The 12,431-nt window shown below is 35.4% G+C and overlaps 2 protein-coding genes across 2 annotated transcripts in view; both read left to right on the top strand.

Moving 5' to 3' along the window:
• Nucleotides 1-3,744, top strand: part of WRN (WRN RecQ like helicase) — a 66,702-nt gene extending 62,958 nt beyond the window's left edge. The window contains exons 32-34 of the mRNA XM_070935408.1: nucleotides 811-903; nucleotides 2,278-2,415; nucleotides 3,062-3,744. Coding sequence (XP_070791509.1) covers nucleotides 811-903; nucleotides 2,278-2,415; nucleotides 3,062-3,181 — 351 coding nt within the window. The 3' untranslated portion in view covers nucleotides 3,182-3,744. The remainder of the gene's footprint in view (nucleotides 1-810; nucleotides 904-2,277; nucleotides 2,416-3,061) is intronic.
• Nucleotides 3,745-5,590: 1,846 nt separating this feature from the next.
• The window catches only part of GTF2E2 (general transcription factor IIE subunit 2), a 35,207-nt gene continuing 28,366 nt past the window's right edge, over nucleotides 5,591-12,431 (top strand). Inside the window, exons 1-2 of the mRNA XM_070935407.1 lie at nucleotides 5,591-5,700; nucleotides 8,681-8,847. Coding sequence (XP_070791508.1) covers nucleotides 8,685-8,847 — 163 coding nt within the window. The 5' untranslated portion in view covers nucleotides 5,591-5,700; nucleotides 8,681-8,684. The remainder of the gene's footprint in view (nucleotides 5,701-8,680; nucleotides 8,848-12,431) is intronic.

Below are 12,431 nucleotides of genomic sequence, written 5' to 3'. Positions count from 1 at the left end.
CATTGTCAACCCAGAAACCAAATGAGACCATTTACTGCCTGCACAGAATTCCTTGTTGCCTTTGACTACCAGCTTTTTAGATAAAAGGATATGTTTTGATAATCTGCCATCAAGTGGTTTCTTCTTCTTCTTTTTTTTTACCCCTAACAAACACAGATAGATTTCTCCATGGTGATCTGTCCCTTACCTGATTTTCAGGTGTTTCAACATTGCTTCTACTGTCATTGTAACTTAGTCCATCTACTTTATTGTTGGTCATTCTCTTTGTTTCCTTTAACTTTTCCCAGCAATAGAACCTATGCCAGAGATCATCTAATATGTGTGAAGTAGGATAATTTGAGTTTGATCATTTGTGTCTTGGGTGAGAACTCTGGGTTGTTTTGTTCAATGATCCATTACAATATATGTCATCTCTCTCAATTTTGAAACAAGATTCTGAGCCAGTTCAAACCCAATCTGAGTGCACAGATTACAATTCAGATGAAGCTGTTATAAATAAATATTCTATTGTTGAACTGCTTTATTTCTGGCCTTTAGTTACAGCAAAAAAATACTGAGCTTCCTTCTGCTTTATTTATTGCTTAGTAAAATAGTTTTTGTGATTATATGACTTTTAATCATATTATATGAAAAGCTGCATGTGTTATTGTCCAATTTAAAACAAGTGCAAGATAGGAATATAGAAATAAAAGTAACTGCAATTTTAGTTTTAAAATCTTTTCTTCCAGTTGATGCACTGATATTTATATTAATGTTAATAACAATTAACTTTAATTTGATCTGTTAATGTAATTTGCTTTAATTTTTCAGGGGGATTCAGTGAAGCCACTTATTCAGGAATCTAATTCTGAATCCTATAGAAATATAAAGCAGAATGCTTCATGTACAGATTCTTTATCCTGGGTAATTATCTAGTACATCATCCATTGATTATACCAAACAAACCAATACTAAAATATTGTAGAGCCTCCATCAATGAATTTATTTTTAATGGTATTATTGGAAACATTCACGTTAATACCTAAGCTAAGATTGTAATAGAGAATTCAAACTTAGAATCATAAAATTTTATAGTGAGAAAATACATTGAAGGTAATGTAGTCCAATCCCCTGCTCAGTGCAGGATCCATTGGAGTCGGGGTTGACAAACCTACAGCCCATTGGCCAGCTATGACCCAGATCATCCAACCCATAGTTTCAGAAAGGAATATATCCACCTGATTGGTGTGTGCATGTGTGTGTGCATGGATGCGTGAGAAAGGGAGAGAGAGCACACACATCACTTCTTTGGGTGTCCATTTTGGCAACAACTTCACAAGCCATCTTGGCACAGGCTGAGCAACAAACCTCCACACAAGCTGTGAGGTGAAGGCAGAGCTATGAGACAGAGCTGGAAGATAACTTTCTAGCCTCTGGTGAAGACTTATAGTAAAAAAAAATACATATATCAACACTTAACATGGTGCATAATATAATCCTCTTGATATGTACTAATTCTCTTTTTTGTAGGTTTAATCCATTGCTTCTGTAACTATTTTCCAGACAATAAAAAGTAGATTAACTTGTTCTTTTGCATAAAAATCTTTATTTAAATACTCAATATGTCATATTATGAAAGTTGGAATAAATGAAAAGTGTTTCCTATATTACATATCCATTTTGTATGGACAAAAGATTTGGCTAGTGGATCTTTAAAATAGTTTTCCAGTGTCATGGAGGGAATGGTGTTAAATCATTGAAAAAATTGCTTGGAGTGTACAATTAAATCATTGGCAGTGGCATTAATAGATTATTGCAAAATGCATTGAATTATTATGTAATATAATAAGGATTTTTATTTTGAGCTGAATAATTGATAGATATTATTTGTTGCTTATAAATATTAGAAAGAGGAAAAGAACAAAGCAAAGAATAAAAACTGCTTAGAAAAATATATAACTTTCCCCTTTACATGCCAACCAATTTTATTTATTTATATATTTATTTTATTTTTATTTATTTTATTTATTTTATTGAATTTGTATACCGCCCTACTCCCAAAGGACTCAGGGCGGTGAACAGCCACAGAATAAAACATATAAATACAAAATTTAAAATAGACTAAAATTTGCAATATTTATAAACATTTCAACCTCCTTAAAAACATACTGTGTTTGTATCTGCCTTGGTTTGTGAGAATTACACTGAGCTTTTAACTGTAATTATAGTCTATTTTGTCAGTCTTTTGTATCCAGCAGATTAGTAGAACTATTATAACTGGTTCCTCTTTTTCCAAAGATACAATGTAATAAGGAAGAGCAAGTCCTTAATCCTAAAGAGGATGTCCAGAGCACTCAGAGTGCTATCAAATTGGCTTCATGGAACCAGAATTCAGCTAATGTTGAGGAAGATCTGTTTACTGATTCCCAGTCAGAGGTAATTGTTATTCTTGTCATCCAAAACAGACCTAGGCAAAGTTAATGATATGTTGAATATATACTGCTCAAAAAAATAAAGGGAACACAAGCAGAAGACATCCGAGATCTGAATGAATGAAATAGTCTTATTAAATACTTTGTTCTTTACATACAGTAGTTTATACACTGCTCAAACAACTAAAGGGAACACAAAACTACTGTATGTAACGAACAAAGTATTTAATAAGGCTATTTCATTCATTCAGATCTCGGATGTCTTCTGCTTGTGTTCCCTTTATTTTTTTGAGCAGTGTATTTTATTTGATTTTACAACTAAGTTCTAGTACCTTTCCTAGTTTCTGTGATCATTTAATATCAAATAACATGTAAGTTCTTATCCCAAGAAGCTATACTTTTGGCTTCCTTTTGCTTTCTAAACTGTTTGGGGGTGGGTGGGTTATCTTGGAAAGCACTTACATACGAGAAAGACTGTCTTTTTTATATATATATATATACATATCAAACTCATAAATCCATCCAACAGGTTAAAAGTGGAATAAAGTATTGTAAAGATGCCACTACTTGGGAAGATTGTCTTTTGATGTGTATCTTGTCTGAGTAACAATTACATAGTTAATGAAAGAATAAATTTATTTTTTTGCTAGGTGTTAAGTCAGCCTTCAAAGAGGAAATTACCAGAGTGGTTTGAAACATCAAAGGAAATAATTCCTCCTGTTAAAGTATCTAAAAAATCCAGAGGAGGGAGTAAAGGACTCTTCAGTTGAAACTGGAAATGGCACAACAATGTATTTACAAATAACAACTTCATGAAGATGACATTCTTCTACTTTATTGTGAGTTTTCCATTAACATCTCTTCCAGAAAAATTAATGGGACTTATCAAACTCTGCAAGTGAGCCCAGGCAAAGAAAGAAAAAGAAGAAAAAGATTAATAGTTTAAATCAGAGTGCACATTGCACAGAATATTCTTCACAATGTATGTGTTATGTATTGATGTGAATTGTTCTTTCTCAGATTTAATCACCTATTAAGGAGGATATCTGAACCTGTATTCAGAAGCAGCTGACTTCTCAAAAATACATAAGGTTCCACTTCAAATACTATGTTGACATTTAAGAGAACTGTGTTTTCATGAAATGGACATGCCCATATTTTTTATTTGTAATACACTATTTTTAAGGAAGACATTCCTGTGAAAAATAATATTAAAAAGCAGGATACCATGTGCAATGCTACTTAATTTTTTAAAATTGTTAACTTTTTTTCCTTCTCTTGCAATTACTTTTGGCACTTTCCTACAAAAAATAAAACTTATTTATCATTAAAAGTTGTGGTTCAGTTCAGTGTTTGTGTTCAAGAGAGAAAATTAGCTCTTGATGACTGGATGGACAGTCTTTTTGACAAAATAGACAAGTAATTTGCCATTGTTGCCTTCTGTGATTATTGTTTTGACATCCTCATCTACTATAGTACCCTGGGATTTCCTGGTGGTCTCTCATCCAAGAGAGATAAGGGCAATCATCCAGTTTAATTGCTTAGCTTTTTTGAGGCAAGATCTTTTGTTGCCATCTGCTTGGGTGAAGTAAATAGATATGTGTTTTAAATTCCTAGCCTTAAATGATAGACTCCTTAAAAAATTCAAGCTTGACAATTCATTTTCATCCTTCTCCATTCCCTTGTTAAAATTTATCCTGTCTGTTCTGTATATGGCTCATGAATAAACTATCACAATTATTTATAGTTAATTTTTCTGTCTGAAAACAACTTTGTAGAAGTTGGCTTAAAACAACCTAGAACATTTAGGAATTCTTAGCATCTGACTAACCATAATATTTATGAAAAAAATGAGTTACAGTAAAGTGGGGTGCAGTCAAGATATATACGTGGTGTGTCTCGTAAGGAAACTTCTCTACAAAGTTATCCCACTGAATATTGTGATGGACTTTCTAAAATGAACGGATGCTACCAAGTAGCCTTCAAGCCCTTACCAGTCCATGATTAACGTATTTGATTACAAAGAAGCTTTCGAATGATGTAATTTAGGTTCAGAGAAGTTTTATTTTAGCAATAGCACTTAAGATTCACATATTGCTTCACAGTGCTTTATAGCCCTCTCTAGGTGGTTTACAGTGTCAGCATATTGCCCCCAACAATCTGGGTCCTCATTTTACCCATCTCGGAAGGATGGAAGGCTGAGTCAACTTTGAGCTGTGGGACTCGAACTGCCAAACTGCTGGCAGCCAGCAGAAGTAGCCTACAGTATTGCATTCTAATCATTGCGCCATCACAGCTAATTGTGCTGTTTTTTTGTGTGGTTTTTTTTAAACATGCAAGGCTATTCTTGGAAACTTCAGTCAGTTCTAATCACTTTTTCCAAAATTTACATAGCTTTGGAGAAGGTTTAGATAAAAGTGTCTCTGTGCATTTAGTATAGAGTAGTATGGTATAGAGTAGGGGTCTCCAACCTTGGCAACTTTTAAGACTTGTGGACTTCAACTCCCAGAATTCCTCAGCCAGCAGAGTAGAGCTGGTTGAGGAATTCTGGGAGTTGAAGTCCACAAGTCTTAAAGTTGCCAAGGTTGGAGACCCCTGGTGTAAAGTACTCATGGAAGCGAATGGGATCAGCAGGAAGCAGACTAGAACTAGCAATAGCCGAGCCAAATACTGTATTTTGTATAGTAGCATTTTAGTAGCTCTAGCCCAGAATGTTTGCGCTCTGGGGATTCTTCCTATGGAATTTGCTTCCCTCTGAGATCTAGCTCAGGGGTCTCCAACCTTGGCAACTTTAAGCCTAGAGGACTTCAACTCCCAGAATTCCCCAGCCAGAATTCTGGGAGTTGAAGTTCTCCAGCTTAAAGTTGCCAAGGTTGGAGACCCCTGAGCTAGAGCACTCGATGAGCACTCTTACTTCTGTACGCCTTTCGGCAGGCTATGCAAGCTTTTGCTGCCAGGGGATTCTGGGAATTGAAGTCCACACCTCTTAAAATTACTAAGGTTGAGAAACGTGGCTAAAACCATAAATTCAACAAGCTCTAATTCTTCTCCTATGGAGATGGGGGGTGTTGGGCAGTATTTCGCTCCACAAACGACTTCCTGTTGCCATAGCAATTGTCCTACTTCCGGACCTTTCCTTTAACTCTGACGCAAAATGCAATGGACCAGCGACAGGAAAGATGGGCGCCCTTAAATAGGAACTACTAAGCCAATCGGAAAGCGGGAGCCGGTGGGCTCCGTGGATTCGCCCGTCTTCCTTCTTGCCGTTTGGAGTCGCCTCATGCGCGAGGTGAGTGGCTTGGCGCGAAGTCTCGGGATGGGGTTGGCGGGATGAAGAGCCGTTCGGGGAGGTGAGGGGCGAGTGGCGACGTTGTGCCGCCGCCTCGGGTGCGGAGTTGCGAAGCTCGACTCCCTCAGGGGGGGCCGAGGAGTTCAGCAGCCCCTCGGAAACAGGGGCGGTCCACGGGGAAAGCGGAAGACGGGAGAATTCTGGGCAGGTCAACGAGGAAACGCCGCTTTCGCATTTTAAACACGGGAGGCTCGCGGGAGCCTTCGAACTGCGCGGCGTGTAGTTTCGTGAGGGGGGGCCACGAAGCGGCCGAAGATCCTTTCTGACCGGGAGTATCTCGGTGGAAGTCTTGATTAAAGACTTAAAAGGATTCTCGTGCACCGAAGCTCCCTCAGCAAGATGCCTCTCCTTAGGGAATTCCCGCCGGACGGTGGCTCAACCCCTGCTTTAAATCCTTTTTTGCGAAGGAGATTTTGTTCCCTAGCTGAACGACTAGGACGTTCAGCCGAAATCAAATGTCCGTCTTTTAAATGTTTCTAGCCCATCCCCCCAGAGCAGCAGACGTTTATGCAGGGCAGTCTTTCAGATATACTCCAGATCTTGGCTGTACCTAAAATAAGTTGCCTAACTTACTGTGAGAAACCGACTCGCCAGCCAGAAATTTGTCAGAGTTATGAAGTGAAGCAGCAAACAGTTTATTACTTTCTTGCAAGAGCAGGTGGCTAGCAAGTAGGTGCACACAGGAATACATTTCTCCAGCTTTTTATTCCCTCCACCCAAGCACAAATCCCTCCTCTGCAGGCCCCTTTGACAAAGACTACAGGGTCACAATCTTCTTGGAACACCTGTTTCATCTCTTCTCCATGAACTTCCCCATGTTTAATCTGTCCCCCTGATCTTTTGCCCAGTTCCCCTTTTTCTAGACTACCTTTTGTCCCTTTTTAGATTAATTTCTTAACCTACATTTCCTGTTTCCTTACAGTCTGAGTAGCATAAGCATAATAAATTGAAACAAGCACTGTCTTCATCAGTTTCTTACGCTACAACATTCTCAGTACCAAGCATAGAATGTAAACAGACCTTTCTATTGATGCAGTTTAAAACTGCATCCATGTTTTGTAGTAGCTGTACGGTATTGGTAAGATAGATTCTCCTTGATTGCCACTGAGACAAATATGGCATAAACACTATACAAATAAAACTTGTTATACTAAAATGTAGTTTTCAAACCAAGTCTTGCCTGTCCTACACTACTGCTTTTACCAAAATACATTTGCACTTGTTTGAAATATGGATTCCTGAAAAACGTCCTTTGTGCTAGTGAACAGTACTTCACTGTAACTATCTTTCATGGCAATCCTTTATTTTGAGAAAGCATATTTATATTCAAAGATTACTATCCTTGTTACAGATAGTAACAGATAGACCCTCTGGATACCATTGCACTTATCTCCCAGCTTCAATCACTATTGTTTTTGCTTGCTGGCTTGTTGGAAATTGCTTCATTATCACCTTAAAGGCTCCAGTTTGTGTACCTATTATGAATCTACTGTAGCTATGAAAATCATTCAACAGCGTGTTATGTAGCTTTTAAATTCTATAAATCAGCTTTATTTTCATAAACTTCTACCATACAGATAGAGCAATCCAAAGACAATTTAAAAAGGATAACAACAGATTTTGGAAAGTTCTATGTCTCAATGAAATTTGGAATGAAAAACATAACTTGAATTTACAGATTATGATAAAGCAAATTTAGCATCATGTATGATCCCAGTTATATATAAAATATGATTTACACCTTAATATTTTATGTCAGCCAGGCTACTGTTGTTTTCGCCCCTTTAATATACTGCTTTAATGCAGTATATTCATGTAAATATTTTCTTTTGAATCTATACAGCAATTACTTAAAAATATGGAAATATGATCATATATGTCTTAAAAATGCAATAGATGCATTGTAGTGTTTAAGGAAGTAACTCAAATGGCTTCTACTGTGATGCTGCTTTCAACTTCACAGTGATTATTGCAGACCTACTTTACAGAATTGTTTTAAAGAAAAAAATCTCTCCAATCCAGAAATTTCCAAATCTGTTCATGTTATCTTTTTCTAAATGTTATTAAGTTTTTGCTTGTTTTCAAGTAATTGGTTTTTATTATGTGTGATGAAAATGAACATAATATGCTGTTTAGAGTCAAAATTATAGTAAGCAAAAATTTGATGCTTCCCTGAAAAACACTTAATGCTAAGCATAATTGGTAAAAATTTATCTATTTACTTTAATTACTATAGTTTTATATTATCTTTCTGAAAGTGCAAAGAAAATAGGCTAGTAAGAATATATAGGTCTGTAATTGTCTCCAATTAGTATAATTTGGAGCTTGGAGATAATGAAGTAAAGCATCACATAAGTGTGTGTGTATCTGTCTATGTCTGTCTGTTTCATTCTATTTTGCATCTTTTTAAAAAGAGGCATCTGGGTACTTTGGTATAACTGCTGTAATAATTAATATAAATAAAAATCCCTTTCCTGCTACCCAATTCAGTTTCTTGTTGGATTTTAGAACTTGATAATTTAGTTTTCTTCTTAGTAAGTATTTTTTTTAAAGTTTAACTTTGGCTTCTAAAATTTCCTACTCTTGTTGTTTGGAGATAATGAGAGAAGTTTTAAAATATCCAGTTCTTTTGCATATTTTGATGCACATCAACTCTTGCCAGAAAAACCAATAAAGTAAAGTAATGGAAATCAATTCAGAATTGCTGGTGGGTACCAAGTTGAGTTTCTTGATAAATATGTGTAATTACAGCTGGAGAATGCTACACCTCTTAAAGTGGAATATTTTTGCATTTTTGCAAGCATAGATTTATCAGGGTCTAAAAATAAATCATTTTTATTTTGAGCTTTAAACATACAATATTAAGTTAAGAATGATTTTGGTGTGTTAATATTTATGTGTCTTTTTTTTTCTGTGACAGAATTATGGATCCAAACTTGTTACGAGAACGAGAACTTTTCAAAAAACGAGCACTCTGTACACCTGCTGTAGAGAAACGTCCAGCACCTTCTTCTGATTCCTCATCTTCTAAAAAGAAGAAAGCCAAAGTAGAACAGAGTGGTTCATCAAGTTCAAAACCAAATACAGGTTAGTAGGGGCAGAGGGAAATTTGAGATAAGCAATTGATGTATGTACCTCTTGGTTGACGGGTGCAGGTAATAGCATGCTGACTTGCATAGATAGTTGGCATAGAATAAGGTGAACATATTGGCCTAAAACTGAATTTTTGGATGTGGTATGCTGACCAAAATGCATGTGAAAACTGATAACCATTGCTGTTACTGTTTGCTGGGAATGCTAGGTGTAGCATGATTGTGATTGTGGCTGGTAACAAAGTCTATTCTTACTCTACTCATTTAACATACCTAAAATCGTTATGCAAAAGTCTTAATTGGCCACGATAGGTGATGAAGATAAATATGTCATCAGTTGGCAAGTCTGACATTTGGAAGATTACAACTAGGAATGTATGTAAATGTAAAGAACATAAAGAGCATGAGAATGAATAAATTGTATAAAAATAAATTTGTATTGAAACTAAGAGAAAAATGAAGGATGTAATAATCTGAAGGTAATCAGATTTTATGGAGTGGAACTGATGAACATTTGCAGTGAAATGAAGATATAACTTTATGAATGAAAGAGCTAAAATGTATGTCAAAAGATGAATGTCATCTAAATTATGGATACAAATAAAAGTTGGAATCCATGAATTGTTGATAGTTGTATGTTGTGCTCCAGTGTGTAATGCTAATGGAAGAACCAGAAATGACTATGGAAAAAATCATTACACATGAATCCAGGAAAAAAATTACTCTGCAAGATGACTTGGACAGATGGGAGAAAAACAAGTAGAGAAGAAGTAGACTATTCAGACACCCAAGAATAGCAATAGCACTTGGATTTATATTCCACTCCACAGTGCTTTACACCACTCTGAGTGGTTTACAACATCAGCATATTGTCCCCAACACTCTGGGTCAGTTTCTGCTTTAAAAATATGTTTGTTTTAATTATGTAAATATTTAGCCACATATGACAAAATAAAGAGTATAAATCTACAAGCATTATTGGTTTGAATATTTATGATGAAAATTGAAAGACTGAGTGAAGGGTGTAAAATTGATCAGAGGTTCTGAATGTTGAATAGAGCATTTCCCAGAGTAGATCTTGGAAAAGAAGTGTTCTGGAAGAAAAGGAAAGAAGTGAAAGTATAATAGCTACAAGAGAGCAAATATAAAAAATAGAAGGAATGGAAGAGAACAATAAAAAAAGTTCATGTGGAAGTTGTGTAGAGTAATCAGAATTGTGGTATTGAGTGCCAGGAAAGAATATATACTTATGGTAATGGGAAGTAAGGAAAATGATTCTTGGTGGAATGATGAAAAAAGCTATGGATAAAAAAAATGCACATAAGAGCAATAACAGAAATAATACATTCTGGAAATGGGTGAAGAGGGCTAAACATGGAGTTTCCAGTTGAATAAGATTTTAAAAATTAAGCAATGAAATAATTTGTGAAGAAACTGAAATGAACCAATACGTAAGTGATTTGCATTGTAATAACTGATATTTTGAAGTGTGAAATTGAGCTGAATACAGTACATATAACTAACCAAGACAAAAATAATGAAAATGAAGTCATAAATGCATAAGAAAGTTGAAAATGGTAAGGCTACATGTCTGATAGCTCTAACCCAAGAAATGTTAAAATATGTGACTTGCTCATGGTGTGACTGCAGGATTTGTTTAATACATAGGTGAAGACTGCATCTGTGTCTGATAGTTGGGGAATGCTGCTAATTGTTCCTCTAGACCAGAGGTGTCAAACTCACGGCCTATGGGCTGGACTCATCACACGCTGGCCATCCCCACTCCCTGTTTAGCGAAGGGGGAAAAAGTCACTATGTCACGTGACAACAACGTGACGCCATGAATTTGACATCCCTGCTCTAGGCAAAAGGAAAAGTACCAATAATAAATGCTAAAATTATAGAATTCTGCTTGAAAAGGTACAACAGGTGACAACAAAATTTCGGAAGTGCAGCTGAATTTTATATTGAACAAGGGTTTCCACAACAAACCTGTGCTGTTCAGTAGGAAGAAAGTTTATTTGCATATTTTGAAAATACATGCAATAACATGAATAGATTTGAATTATAGAACATTTTGCATGAAAGAAAAGTTGAATGAAAGAAAACAAAGGAAATTAAATTTAGTGGACAGGAATTATTTAAGTGTATTTGTTCAAACATGAAGAAACATGGAGAGGTAGCATTAAGAACAAATGGGTGCTGATTAATGTGGGTTGAATACAGCACTGAATAACCAGTATGAAAGAAACATATTGAAGTGGTTTGATAGAGAGAAAGAAATAACAAATATATGAAGAAAGAGATTAAAGTGTTGAAAGTTAGCAGAAAATTGTGGTTGAATGCAGTTGGTGAGATGCTCAAAAAGAGAGAAATGTGAAGCTTAAAAAACAAGGTAATTTATAAACCAATGTGTCTAACGTTGTACAAGCAAGGATATTAAGCAAGGACCACCCATGTTTTTAGGTTGTGCATACTTATTTACTTGGTGGGCTTTCTTTCTAGCTGTGCAATGAGTGGAATGGTCAAACAATTTGCATTTGATTATATTTTTTAGTGTTTTTTAAAAGTTCCTTTAACACTAACCTAACTGTCTATTTCTAAGATATCTTCAGGCATGTGTCTTTTCTTTTCTGGGAATGTTCTGGATCTTGGGATTTCTGATGGAGTCTTTTGTAATTGATTTAGGAGCAGTGAGTCAAAAGTCCTGCTGATTTTTGCAGTAGCACAAACAAATAACTGTTATATAATAAAAACAAGTTTTACCATTCTGTGACTTCTTGTTGCATAAATGTGCTTGCTTGCTTTCTCCTTCCATTTCATACTGACGATCTTATTCAAGGCTGATGAAATAAGCAACATAAGTGGTAGACGTAATATAGAATAATGTGGCCAAGGAATTATAATCCTAAATTGATTTGATAAGAATTATTTCTGCTGACTAAAATTGAGAAAGGACTGCTGCCCCATTTTATAATCCCAAATTTTGATAGCCTATATAGCATAGATTTTGGCATGGAGGACTCGGTGTATAGCTGCTGTTTTGATGACAGTCCCATGTTTTTAATATTCACTTTAAATCAAAATAAGGGAACAAGGTTACTGTCATATTTGCTATAGGTTTTTAATATATTGGATTAAATATTAAAAATTAAAAGTTGGACTGGATAAGGAAGCATTAACATTTTCTTTGGCTCTGCTTCTTAGCTGACTTTATCAGTACTTGTGTCGGGCTGACATGATCACTGTATAATTAACTATGGGGAATATAATTGCTAAGAAACTAGGAAGTGTCTAAGCACAGGGAAAAAGTGTTTTGATGTACAACTAATAATAATCCATATCTTTTACTTATCTAATATTTAACAGGTTTGTAAAAGATTATTTTGAACCCTGTGTTGGCATAGTCTCTTGTTTGAGGTAATGGAGTATCAAACTTCTATTTTGATACATTAAAGATATAATCAAATTGATTGCATGGCAAATGATGCTTTTGTATTCTGTGGTATCTTAATATGCTTTCATTTATTCTGACTGCATTTTAAATAAAGCAAAAAGCAATTCATTAGATGAACAAAA

The sequence above is a fragment of the Pituophis catenifer genome, unplaced genomic scaffold (assembly GCF_029215685.1).
Source record: "Pituophis catenifer annectens isolate HBS135680 unplaced genomic scaffold, rPitCat1.0.hap2 SCAF_2, whole genome shotgun sequence".
NCBI classification, from domain to species: Eukaryota; Metazoa; Chordata; class Lepidosauria; order Squamata; family Colubridae; genus Pituophis; species Pituophis catenifer.
Note: the sequence above shows the minus strand (reverse complement) of the source record. Positions and strands in the feature narration are given on the sequence as shown.